General features: G+C 37.9%; 3 protein-coding genes across 5 annotated transcripts; 1 reads left to right on the top strand and 2 right to left on the bottom strand.

The window, feature by feature from the left end:
• Positions 1 to 599: 599 nt before the first annotated feature.
• crot (carnitine O-octanoyltransferase) lies at positions 600 to 9,402 on the bottom strand. Of its 3 annotated transcripts, none has more exons than XM_034875295.1 (17): positions 9,252 to 9,402; positions 7,571 to 7,710; positions 6,612 to 6,736; positions 6,338 to 6,519; positions 6,082 to 6,206; positions 5,863 to 5,971; positions 5,096 to 5,189; positions 4,844 to 4,969; positions 4,605 to 4,706; positions 4,316 to 4,399; positions 4,100 to 4,207; positions 3,865 to 3,995; positions 3,650 to 3,773; positions 3,470 to 3,548; positions 2,878 to 2,971; positions 1,864 to 1,983; positions 600 to 1,108 (listed from the first exon to the last, which is right to left on the bottom strand). In XM_034875295.1, the coding sequence occupies exons 2-17, from the start codon at positions 7,683 to 7,685 to the stop codon at positions 988 to 990; spliced, it is 1,839 nt and encodes a 612-aa protein (XP_034731186.1). In that variant the 5' UTR covers positions 7,686 to 7,710; positions 9,252 to 9,402; the 3' UTR covers positions 600 to 987. The 3 variants fall into 3 exon arrangements, with proteins under 3 accessions (XP_034731186.1, XP_034731187.1, XP_034731189.1); XM_034875296.1 differs by lacking the exon at positions 9,252 to 9,402 and adding an exon at positions 8,885 to 9,030; XM_034875298.1 differs by lacking the exons at positions 600 to 1,108; positions 1,864 to 1,983; positions 2,878 to 2,971; ... (1 more) ...; positions 3,650 to 3,773; positions 3,865 to 3,995 and having other exon boundaries at positions 4,100 to 4,226.
• Positions 9,403 to 10,147: 745 nt separating this feature from the next.
• On the bottom strand, positions 10,148 to 11,949 carry acbd7 (acyl-CoA binding domain containing 7). Its single transcript, XM_034875301.1, has 4 exons — positions 11,748 to 11,949; positions 10,857 to 10,974; positions 10,693 to 10,752; positions 10,148 to 10,603 (listed from the first exon to the last, which is right to left on the bottom strand). Exons 1-4 carry the CDS (start codon positions 11,757 to 11,759, stop codon positions 10,530 to 10,532), a joined length of 264 nt encoding a protein of 87 aa, XP_034731192.1. The 5' UTR covers positions 11,760 to 11,949; the 3' UTR covers positions 10,148 to 10,529.
• Positions 11,950 to 13,346: 1,397 nt separating this feature from the next.
• rpp38 (ribonuclease P/MRP 38 subunit) lies at positions 13,347 to 15,667 on the top strand. Its single transcript, XM_034875300.1, has 2 exons — positions 13,347 to 13,470; positions 14,129 to 15,667. Exon 2 carries the CDS (start codon positions 14,136 to 14,138, stop codon positions 14,964 to 14,966), a length of 831 nt encoding a protein of 276 aa, XP_034731191.1. The 5' UTR covers positions 13,347 to 13,470; positions 14,129 to 14,135; the 3' UTR covers positions 14,967 to 15,667.
• The last annotated feature ends 1,045 nt before the right edge of the window (positions 15,668 to 16,712 follow it).

Here is a 16,712-nt window from a genome sequence, read left to right as displayed (position 1 = left end):
CAGACAAGGAACAAATAAAAGAAAGCTGTGTAGTGTTTAGGTCCTATAAAAGGTGCAGTTACCAAATAAGTACAAACAATCCTCAAACCAACAAGTAATAGAAAAAGAATGTGCAACCTCTTAATAGATTGGAAGGCAACCCTTAGTTTTGTGTCCATTTCAGTTGGAAAGTGGAAGGTACCAAAATGTGGGCCAGTTACAGTGATGGCAAATGACAAGACAAAACCCACAACAAGTAGTTCTGTGGCCTCAACATTATTTACATTACCATGTAATTCAAATAAACTTTTAGAGTCAGAGATTAATGTAGGGAATGTCTATCATATGCCTGTGTGGCTGTTGGCACTAAATTATATTATACATATTACAATCTGTTTAGTGCCCGCCTACTATCACTGGTGAAGTTTTAATTACTTATTTTTGTTGAGTATACTTTTGATTATCTAAGGCAAAAGTAATAAACAACAACAGATAAGGCATTTTTCTGATTTCTTAAGAAAACTATTTTTCAATTTCAGTCCAACGCAGTACTGTTGTATATTTATGTAGATTTCCACTAATCTAAAACATAGGCAAATCAATTCTTTTTACCTTTTTCCATGGGTTTCATTGGAATGCCATGTAGTATCACAGAAAAATCTAAGTTCAGTCTAAACAGTCAGCAGCTAGATGTTATTGAGCCTTAGCATCAGCTAATCTTTAAATTAAATGTGGATTAATACTGTCAAATTTTAAATTAAACATTCAACAAAATTTACACATGAATCAGAAAATAACACAATCAGAAAAGAACAAATCTACACTAAAAGTCTTCTCACAACAAGAATGTTGATAGACTTTTTAATGCCAAAGCCTGTGGTTAACACCCTGCAGTGCGGATTCTGTACATTTGCATTGATCTTTGCTCAGAATATAACTATCGCTAGCTGTCGGCAATAAACGAAGGGTTTGGAAACTGTGTGTGCATTTCTGTGTTATTGTGAGTACTTATAGCTGAGATGTGGTGGCCAAGTGGAGCATCTCATGCAAGCAGCTACAGAAGATGTTAAACAGTGACGCAGCATCTGTTTCGTGGCAAGATTTCCATGCTGAGATGGACATCACAATCCTGGAATACAAAGAATGTAGTGTGAATATTATCGCAGTTGCTTAAAATGCACGGAAAGTTTGCACAACTTTAACCTTTGTGTTGAAAACTGCATTGAAATTAACTTTTCCAGTTGACTGACACTGATGCGACAAAAGCCCTCAAAGGTTAGGGGAAATTAAAAACAAAGAGATTTTATATTAGATTCCGTATGTGCGCATCATGACTATTTCTGAAAATCCTTTCAACAACTGTTAAAAGCAGCTTTGATTTTGGCTAGACCAAAAGCTTAGCCAAAGCTAGAGATTTTTTAAATTTGTGTATTTGCAAAATAAAATCAAGGCACCAAAAAGAAAAAAAAAAAGATGACTAGGTTTGCAGTGGGATGAGAAAACCCCTAGGGGCTTATAGAAGGAATCACACCAAAGAAAGAGAAGAAGAAAAAAAAAACCACAACAAGCAATTACAATTACAAGAGTCCGAAAATGTACAAGTTGAACACAAATAAGCACTGACTTAAAAAAAAGCATAAGGTTGGCTACATAAAACAACAAAGGCATAAAATAAATAAGAATATAATACAATGAGGATGTGTGTGTGTGTGTGTTTGTTTTAAATCCACCCTGTTTTTAAAGGACTGATCTGCCCAAAGGTTGAAACATTTTGTAGTTATTATTTAACTTCAGTTTTTAACCATTAATTTGGAGAAAGTTGGGGCAAAACATTTTCAGAAGAAAGAACATGATGGAAAACAGGTTTATCTGTTGTCTGCCCACCTGTCATCTCTGATGCGATAGAAAAAGCCATAGCCATGATGCACCATGGGAGCCACGGCCCCCAGGATTGTAGTGTAGCCCACCAGACTGGAAGACAGCACAAAGTTCCCACCACCACCACTGCAGACACAAACACAACTCTGTTGGAGGCAGACAGAAAGACCTCCCAAACTCTTCTCAACTAATGCAATGTCTTGAGTCTGTTTGATCCTCTCTGTATTGCAGTTCAATTATCAAGCAGACCATTTATAAGAATGTCCATTGTAATAGTAGTAGCAGTAGTAGTCTCACTGGTATTTTTAAACATTCCTAAAAATCTCAAATGTGTGCATCCAAACTTGTTTTTAATGCACTGGTTGTCAGCAGGGATTCCTCAAATTTGGTTATTTAGCAGTTTCGAAAAAGAGCAAAAGAATTTTGACATTTGAACACCTTTACTATCAAAGTGTACAATAACAGTGAATATGAAATGACTGTAAAATTTGAATAAATAAAACGTATTGAAAACTTAAACATTAACAGGACCTCTAATTAAAAAGACAAATACAGTAGGTCCTTCAACTAAAATATTTTAAATGTCGTATTGAAGAAAAGTAAGGGTTGAAAATAAAAATGCCAACTGTGCTGTAGTTCATTTCTGCTAATCATCTACATTCTATGGACACACATTCACAATAGACATAATGTAGCTGTGACAAGCCAAAAAAAGTTGGTAACATGGGCCTGCTGATACAGACCTTGTTTACCACAGACATTTTGTGTCATAGTAGGACATGGGTAATTAGTTTAATTCTTTTCAGGTGAGCCAGTTCTGCACTTTGCTTACTAGGACATTGTTAATGTCATTAGTTACACCCTTTTTAAAAAAAAATGAATGTTGGGGCAGTGTATAGTGAAGAGAGGGGTCATTTAAATCTGTAAATCAAAAGTAATTTTACATGTGATTGTACACAACGATATAACCAATGAAGAATCACGGTTTCAAAAGACAAAAATTAGCTTTACAGATAGTACCTCTTTGCATAAAGGGGGTCCATGAAGAGATCTGGAGTGGGAAGTCCTTCCTCTTTGGCGATAAGATACAGCCCGAGCAGATGCCTGTCAAAACCTGTCAACAATGTCACAAAATGACATGGATTATAATAAGAGACACAATGGTCAGTGCTCCCCCCATTAGCATCTAATATAAACATGTAAAACTGAGTCATTCAAAGTTAATACTCCCAGTGAAAATAATGACTGTTCTGGCAACAGCAGTTGTTTTCAGTTGAACATTATGTTGCTATAGCAACCCTTACTGAAACAACATACGTCATCGTTGCTTCTTGAATTGGTAACGCCTTGAGAAAAGGTCAGCAGCAACAAGGTCAAAGTTGAAATAACTCTGAGCGCAGCGCTCGGCGGCAATTCCAAGCAGCACAGCTAGCACAGAGCACTTTTCCCGACGTTTCCCCTCATGTGTAGGCGGGTTTAAGTTAACATTCTAACAGACATTAACACAAACTACTGTTTAGTAAAAATAAAAAGGGCGGTCTGACTACTAAACAGTAATATACAGAAATATCAACCAATTACATATTACTAACATGTATGTACATGAACTAACCTTTTCCTTCCTGGGCTTCACCCATCAATTTGTTGTGTTTATTGAAGGCCAGCAGCATGGCTTTCCTCTTGGCATCAGCCTGACAGAAAAATGTGTATGTACCACATGTTACAAACTGTTACCACTTAGTTCCTTTTTGTTGTTTTGCCACAGTGCAGGGTTTCAGACACACACACTCACATCACATGTGGGGTCCACCATGACTTTATACCAGTTCACAGCCTCCTGCGTGCAGGGGCGCATCGTCTCGGTCCTGCCATGGTAGAACTTGCGAGTCATTGCAGTCTCATAACAACTTCCTGGCCTGTCAAGGGTAAGAAAAGTCATTTAGGGCCATTTACAGAACTTTATGGACATTAGTGAAGGGATGGTCCCATTTTTTAATCAGTCCGTACCTCTTGTACATTTTCTGGTAGGCCAACTGCATCGCTAGTTGGACAAAGGTGTCTGGATGCAGCTTCCTCTGTTTGATGGCTGCTTTTCCAAATGCCGTGAAGGCGTAACACACAATCTGCAGGTCCTGTGCCTGTAATACCAGCAACAGAGTGGACACCCACGAGTTGGGACTATGGACAAGTCATTTTGCATCAGGCTTCTTCTTCTGTAGTTTGGTGTTTAACACTGGCTTACCGACTCAAGGTATTGCTGTTTGGCGTGGCTGATGTCACTTTGGACTTTTTCATCAACAGTAAACACCAGCTCCTCAGGATGAGGTACGGCTCTGACTGCGTCTGAGCCCTAAAAAGTGTAGACATCACTGTGTGAAAAGTGGACGGATACATTTATACTGAACTAACAAGAACTATTTAAATGTATTTAAAGAATAAAGTAATAGTCAATGTTTACCTTCCATCTGCCTGATGTAACTTTGATTTGCTGGTCCAGATACCAACACATAGACACCAGTACCATGGCATCATATGGTGCATGCTGCAAAACAATTTGATTGAAGTTTTTGATCTATTATTTCTAACCTCTTAAAAATAATGTTATGAATTTCAGAATAATTTGCTTTTTGACAGGAACTATCCAAGATGAGCAACATGAATATATTAAATCTAAAATGTGTCACATAAGCTTTCACAGTGTTTCTCATTAAACTCTTTTAGTATTACACATTTTCACATGAACTCACATCACAAGTGGATCCAAAAGTGCCATCTGCAAACGCGAGTGAATTATACGATTTGTCACCCCAGCGGATGGTGGGGTTGCCTGTAAGGGCTTCCTGGGTCAACTGTGTTCATATTTTCAAAGTCACACAATCAACAATCAACTACTTTCTTAAAAAAAAAAAAAAAGGAAAAAAAAAGAAACAACAATAAAAAAAACAGCAAACATGTGAGTCATTAGATTACTCTGTGCAGTCCATACATTTGTGAAGTTCTCTGGAGTGGAGTAGGGTTTTGTTTCATCAAGAGATATGACAAACAGGCTGCTCTGGATGATCTCCAGGATGGTGTTATTGTGTGGATCAATGTTTATTAGATATTCCCTGGCCTACAAAGACAGTAAACAGAGAAATGCGGACAGTACTAATCCTCAACTTTTTCACAAATGTGATGCATTTGGTTTTAGATCTCATCAACCAAGGTACACCAAAAGCCCAAACGGGAGCACTCCTACCTGTGCCCAACGAGTCCTCTCCTCTGAGGTGAGGGCAGCCACCCCATCTCCCTCTGGTTCTCCTTCACAGCACTCTTTCACATAGCTCAGCTGCCTACAGGTTAACACACAAAATAAAACAAGGCAACGTTAAACCCTGGAGCTTTCCATTCAGCTAATTATTCTTTCTTGTCCTCCAGCTTTTTATTACAGGGTTTCTTCAGGGTTCAGGGAATTACATTAAAACGTTTTAATACCAGCAGAATGCAATTCAAAATCTGTATAACAGGCATACCGGATAAAGTATGAAATAATTATGGAAAACCAGTAAAGACGATATGGCCAAGAATTATTTGTTACTTTTTTACATTTATTTCATGAATGGAACTTGGACCCAGATAAGGAGTAATAAATGAATGGATGAATTAACCAATGGAAAATAGTTTTTTAGGTTAATCTAAGTTTCTGCTAACATTAACACTGATCCTTTGCCCTGTTCTTTAGAGGAAAAAAATAATTATTCTCATCAGTCATATTGTGTGGTGCCGTGATGCTGCAGTAGATCTACATTAAAAATGGGTAAATGGGTAAAATGGTGTAATGCGATTTTTTCAAACAGTGGTAAACTGTTTAACGTTTCTCTGTGGTTTCAAAAGTTCAACTAGCGGTGTCAGCATAAGTTGGTTCATGGCCTTAACCTCCAGCTGGAAGTTTGTTTTCTTATATACTAGGTTTCATATTTGGGTTTATTCGTGTATGTGATGGGTGTACCTGTGTGTAATCATTACCTGAGTAGTTCTGGAGGAGTGAGAATTTGTCCATCACAGACCGCATCGAATGTGAAGATCCGTCCACGACAAATCACGACCAGATGGGAGGGGCACGGACCCTCACTCTCTGTGGCACAGCACAACATGTACATACACAACAATAATACGTACGCTGAGAAACTGTCCTAAAGCATAAGCATGGGGTCTGAAAGTTAAAGAGAGGCAAGTTTATTCTACCTGTCTTGAAGTAGTTACGAATGGTGTCCTTCTTTACTCCAGGTACTTTGCAAGTGCAGAACAACATTCTGAACTGATCCATATCTAAAGGTATTTTGCCAGCTTTCTGAGGATGCAGCCTCTCCCTAAAACATGCAAGTTGAAGAAAAAACACAACAAATTACATATATACCTGACTTAAAATAAAAAAAAGAAGAGCAACTTCTTGCAAACCACAACAACACAGATTGTAAAAATGTTTTTGGACATGTCTTACGTGCGGATCAAGTTCCAGTACTGTAGTGTATGCCATGTGGTAATACTGGTCCTCTGCAGTTGAGTTCCCTCTTCAGGAGGCCAGCAGTGCTCTAGGTAGGGCCCCGGACCAGCAAAGTTCACTTTCAGCTGAGAGGGAATGCGGACCTCCAGATATGCAGTGTCTAACCACCATTCTTCCAGCTACGGAAATAAAAACAGCTTAATAAAACATCCATGAATGAAGAGAACATCTGTAAAACCTAAAACAAGACATTAACAGCTCAATTACACACCCAGTTCCTCTTTGTCCTGGCTCTCTGCAGTAGTTTCTGGTGCAGCTCTTTGCCAACACCTGCTTGAAATTTGCTCACAATGTCCGCTGTAGCCTTAAACTCTTCCTCAGATGCAAATGGATGAACTGATGGAAAACATGACAATGCAATATTAGTCAAGTAACACCAACATCTTCTATTATAAAAACTGTGAAACATGCAAAACAACATTAACACACTTGTATGTTGTTATAATAGAGAGTAGAGTTAAAAACCTACTGAATTAGACATACGGTTAAAGGTCCCATTATAAGCTAATTTTCTGATGATTCATACTTGAATTTTGAGTTTCTACTACTACTACTACTACTTATGTGCTTTGATGTTAAAACAATTTTATTCTCATACTGTCCGTCTAAATAAACCTGTATTCAGCCTCTTTTTGAAACATTCTGTTTCAGCACCTATCTCTTCAAGCCACCCTCATGAAAAGCCCAGTCTGCTAGGATTGGTCAGCCATTTCCGGGTCTTCGAATTTTGCCTTCTCTGCACCATCACTGCAGCTGGGGAACAACTGTTATGACACTGTAGTGCCACTTTCTACCTATGTGTGTGTATATGTGTATATATATATATATATATATATATATATATATATATATATATAGTAAACCGTACCAAAGTCCTAACATTTAAGGCATTGTTTTGGAGTATGAGCTTAGTGCATATCTCTGTAGATTGAGCGTTAATACTTTTACCTAATTTATGATTTAAAAAAATGCAAATCCCTCTTTACAATATGGGCCTTTAAACAGAAATTACAACATCTCTAACTACACTGTTGCGGGGAGAATAATCGTTGCACCCATGCAAAGTTAAAATCAAGAGAGTTCATGTTTTAAATTTGCACAGTGAATGTTAACAAAACCTGAAACAGAGGAACTCGTGATACAGAAGGCTGTACAAGGTTACAATCCCACCTGCATCCAGATACTTCGAAAGGCTTGTCTCTAGTAACGGGACAGGCAGGGATGGCAGGCTGCTTTGGTACTGGAAGGTCCTCTCTGGCCGAGACTTTGACAAATTGTTATCCATGTTTTCTCCCTGGAAGGAATTCAGACTGAATCCACAAAACAATCATCGGTAAATGTCTTGTCCTAAATTAGATGTTTCAGATTTTATATACAGAAAATTCAAAACCTATGTTCCAAAAATCAGCCAGTCCAGCTTAAATGCAATGGTTTATTCTGAACAATGAGACCAATTTCCCTTTAAAATAGCCCTATCTAGAATAATTACTGTACACGTGTACTGTGGACTTTACTGCTTCTTTAATATTTTTATGCAAAAGTAATGAGTTTTCCCTCCAATTACTTCAATGTAATGTGACCCAGCTACTCAAATGTAATACCAACATGCATCACTATGTAGAACACACCACAGGAGTACACATGAACTGCACGAGTTTTTTTAAGTGGACTTGGGCATGAATTCCCTAATCATTCCTGGGTACGATACACAGTGTTCACAATAATCACACAAATTGGACTTTGGGGTCAAGTGTACAAAGATCCAGGCCCAGGTCCCTGATGTGATACCCCCTTACTGCATTATATTCCATTATATTTTTAAACCGTCTCCTGCTTCCTGAATTTTGAGTTTTCCTTCAATTAAATAAAGATGTTTCCACAACAAATTGTTGCATGAAATGCATCAGAATTAAAAAAAATTAAAAAGTTAATTAAACTAATTTAATGTTCAAAATTTCCTGGTCGAGGAGCCCCAGACCCCCGTTAAAGTGGCCCTCAAAAGTTAATAATTAAAGTCAGTTATCAAGCAAAAATGTCAAACATTTGGAGTTCCAGCTACCCAAACGTGGTGATTTGCTGATTATCTTTGTTTTACATCTCTGTAAATATTATACTTTTAAGTTTTGGGCTCTTTGTTGAACAAAACAAGCAAATACGACTTCACCTTGGCTTCTGTGGGGCACTTCCCCATTTTCTGGGCTATTATAGGATAATCAATCGACTTATCAAAAGATAACAATTGATTCATCAATCCTGAAATATAACATAGATTAATCCTCCATACTGAAAATTCCTGTTACTTTAAAATCAAATGTCAAGCATAGTGCAAACAATAACTGTTCATTAAAACGAGAGTAGTTAAAAGCTACCCAATCTGATCCCATGACAGGTGTACACAGTAACGTTAGCAAGACACTTGAATTTTACTTTGACCACAGTCTGTTTAGCATTAACGTTATCCAAAATGATGTGCTTTTTTCTTACCACTGTTAACGATTCCGGAATATAACGCGCAACGTTAGCTTTAAAGTGATGCTAGGCTGTGTTACTATATCTGCATGTTAGTTAATATTTAAACTCTTTTTAGGACCAAACAACTCAAAAACAGTTGTAAGTGAAACTTGACTTTGAGCGCTTAATCAAATAGAAATACAGACAAACAACCGGGCTTGTTTAAAGCAGAAACAACAGTTAGCTAATGTTATTTACGTTACGTAGCGTTTTGCAGTTTATGATATGAGCTAACGTTAACGTTACTCTCTTCTGCGGTTAATGGCTAAGGCAACAATAAAGCTGTCAACAACGTTTGTCATGTCGGTTAAAGTTGATTTAAAACCTTCTGTCTGCTCACCTTGTTCAGGATGGGTTGACTTTAGCTTAATGCATCCACGCACAGCACAAATATTAGTCAGCTGGTGGAGATGTTTAGGGTTTGGGTTGCTGTTCGCATTGTGTATTTAGAGGTCCAAGCAACCTTTACCCCACTTAACTGTCCCGGCGCTTGCCCGGAAGATCGTACTGCGCATGCCTGGGGCGATTCATTTTCTCAGTGAAATAATCTCAAGTGAAAATGAGTTTGCATTCTGCACAGAGGTAGATTAATTTAAGAGGCTGTGGTAACAACCAAACCACCAGAATAAGGGCAATGAAACTTAAAACAATTATTATAAAATAGGAATGCAAACAAGAAAGGTAGACCCTCAGATCTTTTGTGTATTTTTGGTCTGGCTATGTTTTTGCATGGTTTGGACTAGGCCTACACCTAATCAAGAGGAATCCTAAAGGATAGGTTCAACAGTCTATTTTAACAATTATATGCCTATATGTAAATTGAAACAGGTCTTTCTTGCTCTAATTATTCCCCCTGTTCATACAATCAATTAAGAGATTAATTTCTAATATGCTTCAAATGTACAGTAAGTAATGGGGAACAAAAGCTACAGTCCTGACTTGTCCTGAGCAAAAAATATACACTCAGTTGTCAGTTCATAAGGTACCCCTAGCTGAACCTAGTGCAGTGTAATACAACAGTCCTGTGACAAATCATACCTTCATTAAGGTTGTAATGTTACATTTTGTGTTTAAACAGTTTCAGAAAAGTGTTGATTGAACTGTATGGTCCTTTTGGAGAATGTCGTTTGTGTTGCTGTTGCATTGTGTTACATCAAACTGTCAGGTATTTTTATGATTTGGACCACCCCATTTTTACTTTAACAAGGTTGGGCTCAAAACAACAAAAAACAAAAGCAGTGCACAAAGATTTTATTTTCACATTTGACAGCATTTCATTTGTCCTGTTTTGATTCAAGCTACATATGTAGGATTCAAGCTACATTTTAAAGTGCACATGTAAACATTATACAAGAACAAACTAAATCAATTAGATAAAAAGGCAGTTAGCATATTTCTAATCTCAAAGAATGCATAGAAGTTATTCAATTAATAATCTATATAAAAAGGACAATTCATGAAAAGAAATCCCAGCAAATTTTAAATTACACTTCATCCTGTATGGCATCTGAAAGCAGAAGGCTACTTGTTATAGAGACAGCAGCATTAGTTTAATTGTTGAGTTAGTAGACTGTTGTCATTATGGCATTAATTCTCATTCTTTAGTTCAATGCAAGCCTTACAAGCCATATTTACTGATGACTTCCTTTGCAAGTGTAATGTAGGCTGACATGGCACTGTCCTGGGACATTCCTGAAAGAGTGTGTAAATACAAAATATTTGGATTAAAAACACAAAGTAACAATAAGTTGCTGTTTTACAAGCAATTCTGAACTTGTTACCTTTCCTGGATTTCCAGGCATCCCACTTGGCTTTTCCTTTAATGTCCATCACTGGTCTATCTACAATTGTGACAGGACACAGGGAAGAGGCATGTTTAGAATTCAGGTATCATTGTATGGAAGTGACTCTGTTTTTTGTTTTGTTTTTTTGCAGCAAATCATACCGCTGTTAATGTCTCCTACGATTGCCTGCTTATAAAGGCCATACAGGTCCAGCAGCTCCTGGTCCGTAGGCCTTGTCTTTACCTTCTTCACATCCTCTGCAATCTTCTCAAACTCTGCCTGCAGATAATCAATGATCCAAAAAGAAGTCACTCTATGTATTGCTGATACATTATTCAAACCTAAGCTGTTATGTTTGTGCAGAGTAAGGAGTAATAGGCTATAGTTATTCTGCTCTTTGCAAGTCTGACAGGTGAATCACTCTAAAGTGTTTGGTGCAGTTGCAGTCTATGAACGCAGACAATGAGATTGTGCATATTAATCAGGTACAAACAACACTAAATCTGAGTGTAGTATTCTAATCCTGGTGCAGAGCCCGGGGGACGTGTTGTTGCACAAGTTGGAGATAAACAATGGGCTTTTATTCAAGACTCTAACGCTTTTGTGCCTACTTAAACACTGCTTTACAAAGGATCTAGGACATTGCACAACAGACAACTATAGGAAACCTGAAAACCCTTTAACCCTCAGTGTAGAAATGTAGATGTCTCAGAAATCAGTTTAAATGCAACAAAAATTAACTCTAACGTTTCAAGGTCAACGGTCAAAATGGGGTATACATCAGTCAAATAAGTCAAATATCTTCCCAATCTGTTTGCAATAACTATAGTTGCGGCATCAGAAGGACCACAGCCATAGGATGAAAAATGTTTAGTCACGCTTTTATTACATAATAACTCATCCCACACTGTCATAGATGGATGATACCACTATAGGCTGCAGTAGATGGGGTAACACCCTGCCGCTACTACCGTTATTCATTTCATAGCGATAATGCGTCAGGCCTAGGCTACTACTATATAAAATGAAGACAAAAGCAGTCATTATTTTACCTGAGGAGACATTTTGGTAGATGTAGGCCTGTTATTCGGTTAAATGTATCTCTTCTGTTGGCTGGACGGCTCCGCGCAGCTGTAATTACAACACAGCTGATCGATGCAATAAAATCTGCCAAATCTGCAAGGACAGGCCTGCAGAGGAGGGAGTAGAGATCTGCTGCGAAGCTGATTGGCTGCATGTCACACACACTCACTCACTCTCTCTCTCTCTCTCTCTCTCTCTCTCTCTCTCTCTCTCTCTCTCTCTCTCTCTCACGCACACAAGAAATGAAGGTGATTTGCTTTACCAAGTGGTATAGCAAATTATCTCAACGATTATTTCATAAATAAAATGAATAATCTTAAAAATACTACACCGCCAGATAAGACAGATTTGTCAAAAACTTTGATAAACAAGATCATGGAAGGTAAATCATGTAGCTTTAACTTTAAGAATTTCAATGTTTCTAAAGTTGAATCACTTCTGATGAATTTTAAAGACAAACCACCTGGTCTTGACTATCTTGAATATACGTTGCTTGAGCCAACAGTTTCAATCATTGCTCCTACTATTGCTCATATAATTAGTGTGGGTTTTATAGAACACATTTTTGCAAATATGGAAGATATGTAAAGTTATGCCAATACCAAAGAGTAAGAAAATGTCTTTCTTTGGACCAAACAGTAGACCAATAAGCTTATTACCAATTTTTTAGTTAAATAATGAAAAGAATTGTTTATGAACAGATTCAGTCTTTTTTTAAATAACAATTTAATACCAGTTTTTCAGCATGCATACAGAGAAAAACACTCAACAGCCACTGCCCTAACTCAGATGGTTGATGGCTGGTTTGAGGATATGGAGGCGAGGAAAATAATAGGGGTTATGATGCTTGATTTGACTGCAGCATTTGATATAATTGACCACAATTTACTGTTACCAAAACTGGAATATTATGGTTTTTCACAAACCACATTAAACCTGAACTCAGTGTAAACTTCTGTAAAGCAAAGAGAAGTGTCTAAACTTTTGGGTGTGATGATTGCCAATAGATTGTGTTGGGACAAACACGTTCAGAAACTGGTAACTAAAATGAGCAACACCTTGTCATTTATTAAAAGGTGTGCAAACCCCCTCACACTACAGAGGCTTTGTTTTTTCCACACCAGGATCACTGCTCTGTGGTGTGGTCCAGCACTTTAACATTAATGCTGTTTAATGAATAGATTTGGTGTATAATGAGTAGTCTACTTACAATCTTGGTACTAACTACTATATACTACTAATAAGTAAATGTTTCTACTCATAGTTAGTCTGTATACTTTTAATTAAGTAAAATTATGAACACAGACCTGAAAATTGAGTAGGCCTATGTTTAGGCTTCATTGTGGTGTGGTATACATATTTTCGAAGTTCATGTTTGGATAAAATGAAACAATTGATTTTAAAGTTTAATTTGGTTTAAGAAACCGTTTTAAACACGTTGTATGTTTCAGGTGACTCCTTTATTTTTTGTGCTACACACACACACCAAATGTCGCACTGCCAGTTAAACGCTGGTCGGCGCTGTGGGCCTCCACTAAGCCCCACCCCGTTTTACCTCTTCTTAAATTTAAATAAAGTTATTTCAATTCAAACAAAATGGCAGCGCCCTGTGGTCCACCCGTGTTGTTGGACTAGCTAATAATGTGCACGGAGCACCAATTTAAAAAGAAAAGAAAACGTTTTAAAAAGCAGGTAAAGTAACTCTTTTTTTGTCAAGTGTGTCTGTGCCGGTCATAGTGTTGATGCCGTTGTCAGAAAAACTTCTCTGTCCATCAAACAGCCACACTATCTAACTTGTGTTTCTTTTCCCCTCCAGAGAAATAAACTGTAGTCAAATATAGCATGGAATCGTCGATAATCACACCAAAACAACGCCACAATATCATATAAGTGCTACGTTATTTCTGTATTATGATTATTCATATTAGCCTAGGTGTGCCAAGCTTAAACCTGTATATACAGTAGGTTGATAGGCTACTGCTATAAACAACGGGATTTTTAATTCTACACACAAACATTTTGATAGGGTTCCCTTATATTTGGTCAGTGAAATGTTATATGTATTGTTTGGCCTTTTTGTCGTCATTTCTTTGTATTTATAGTATTTTTGATGTTATTTAGTTTTATTACAGTTTTATATTAGTTTTGATAAATCTTTATTAGGTGTACCTACCAGTATCCCCTTGTTCAGCACTTTTTAAATCTGTTTTTGAAAAGTGCTAACATTATACAAATAAATAGTAGGTTTTGAATGGGACATTCTACAGTTTAGATACATTAATATTGACTGACCTACTTGTACTGTACGAATGTTTCTTGTTTATTTTAGGTTTTCTTGTCTTGATCTCAGACGAGTTATGGCCACTCCGAGAAAGCCAGGTAAAAAGGAAATCAAAAAGTATATTCCAGTCAAGACCTCCTTTACTTCACCATTCAGTCCAAAATGGGGTGAACTTCCTCAAGAAGACATGCATTTCATCCTGAAAACCCTGAAGGACAAGCTGGGTTCCACTGGACTTGAGAAAAAAGAGGTGAAAGTGTTTCGCCCGTGGAGGAAAAAGAATGATCTGACACCTTCTACCCCATCAGAACTTGTTCTTAAGGGGAGCCAGGATGGACAGGTGCAGGATTCTCCCAAAAACGGCTGGACAGATGTGGCAACTAGGAGACAACTGTCCATTGGCATCAACGAGGTCACCAAAGCTCTGGAGAGGAATGAGCTCAGACTGTTGCTTGTGTGCAAGTCTGTCAAGCCAAAACACATGACGGATCACCTGATAGCGCTGAGCGCATCCAGAGGTGTGCCGGCCTGCCAGGTGCCTCGTCTGAGCCAGAGTGTGTCGGAGCTGCTGGGGCTGAAAAGTGTCCTCGCTCTGGGATTCAGACAGTGTGCCTCCAAAGAGGACGAGGTGTTCACTGACACTGTTGATGCCATTACACCCAGAGTGCCCCCACTGGATCTCGCATGGTTACAAAGTGCAGCACCCAGAGTAACACCTCGAGACCCCGTTGACATGGAAGAGGAGGAGGAGGAAGTTGGTGAGAAGAAGGGTCAGAAAAGAAAACTTGAGAGTGAATCTCAGGTGGTTTCAGGATCTCCCTCTTCCTGCACTCTGCAGCCTCTCAAAGTAAAAAAAATAGTTGCTAACCCTGCAAAGAAAAGAAAAAAGGTTAAGCCAGTAAAATGAAACCGAGACTCTGCCTAGATATTCAAAGGACCATTCCTATGTTTTTGCATTTTTTTTGCCCACTAGTTTCCAATGATTTATTTTGGTTTTTGACAACCTAAAAAGAGGCGGTCTGCTTATGACCCTTTGTCACAGGTTACTGACTCAGTGTGGACATGATTAAATTTTTTTCTTTCTCAGGTTGATCTCTTTAGGTAGGCCTACTTTTACAGGCCTCAAGAGTGCAAAATAAATTGTATTTCACTTCCTGACCCTCAAGTTTTAGCTCATTCATTTTAAATTAGCAAATCAGTGTTTAGTTTTGTGACTGCATTTTTTTCCAGCATATTGGACAGGGATTTAAAACTTGGTTGAGATAGGTGCAGTGTGTATTTTATTACAGTGAACTAGAGCTGAAATACCTAAGCAATTAGTCAATCGTCAGGATATTCTGGTTTAAGCTTCTTCAACGTGAGTTTCTGTAGCAGTTTTAATATGTCACCCTTGGTTTACTACACAAATCCCTTTTTTCATTGACCAAGCAATCAAGAACGTAATGGGCGGAATATAATTTAGTTTCAGCCATACATTTAACACCATGTCAACTCATTTGTGTCAGTTATGTTAGTATTGCATGGTATAGCAGTTGACTACCTTTCAAAGTCAAACAAAACATCAAAACCGAAAAATATGAATTTAATTCTTTTAAAAATAGAAGCATTCGTAAGGTTTTGAGGCTGGCTTACATGGCTTAGAATAACTTGGTCAAAAATGTAAAAGACACTAGTATGATCCTTTAAATTGACTTTATTTTAGTGAGATTTAATTGGCCAGAAACGGGTACATAATGGGACCTTTAAATTTGTGTGTGTGTGTGTGTGTGTGTGTGTGTGTGTGTGTGTGTGTGTGTGTGTGTGTGTGTGTGTGTGTGTGTGTGTGTGTGTGTGTGTGTGTGTGTGTGTGTGTGTGTGTGTGTGTGTGTGTGTGTGTGTGTGTGTGTGTGTGTGTGTGTGTGTGTGTGTGTGTGTGTGTGTGAGAGATGATATATTCATGTTCTTCAGTAATAATGACAATATCACATAAATCTCAGCCCAAGCTGGCTTCGTTTTTGGGCTGAGTCCATTTCACAGTTAAAACTGAATATGCGTAAAAAAAAGAATACTTTGTATTTCTGTTGCCCCCGTCATGTTAAAAAGAAGTGCATTACTCATGTCCCTTTTTAAAGTGAGTTTATTCAATCAAATATCCATGCTGGTATAGCCGACGTGTGTGCTGAAACAGATTATTTGCATGGGGGTCATGTCTAAATGATGCTGGTACAAGTTCCTCTGCCTTTTCACAGCTTCACAATGGATTTGATTAAAAATATTGTTCTTCAGTTAGAGAAAGCTGTACGTCATTTCAAAAGTGCATCCTACCCACCCCAAAATCTTAATTAAAAAAAGATCTTTTAAATAAGGCAGGTACTTTGTGTTGAGGTCACACTAAAGGGTGTGGCTAGTAACATCAAGGCTTAAAAATCATCACAGCAGCAAAACTGACATGCTCAAAGTTCATTCAGCTGCAGGCAACACATCTGTGACACAACCAACGTCCGTGAGGCACACCGACTCAATAACCCGGTGTCGGTGTTAAATGAATGCCTGTAACATTGGTCTATGTCAATGTGTTACCTTTACATAGTAAAAGAAGTTAAGCCCTGAAGCACTGACTGTCCATTAGTTGTCCTTTTCTTGCTAATGTATAAAGGGATAAGAAGAAAATTAT

The sequence above is a fragment of the Etheostoma cragini genome, chromosome 6, assembly GCF_013103735.1.
Source record: "Etheostoma cragini isolate CJK2018 chromosome 6, CSU_Ecrag_1.0, whole genome shotgun sequence".
In the NCBI taxonomy this organism is placed as follows: Eukaryota; Metazoa; Chordata; class Actinopteri; order Perciformes; family Percidae; genus Etheostoma; species Etheostoma cragini.
Note: the sequence above shows the minus strand (reverse complement) of the source record. Positions and strands in the feature narration are given on the sequence as shown.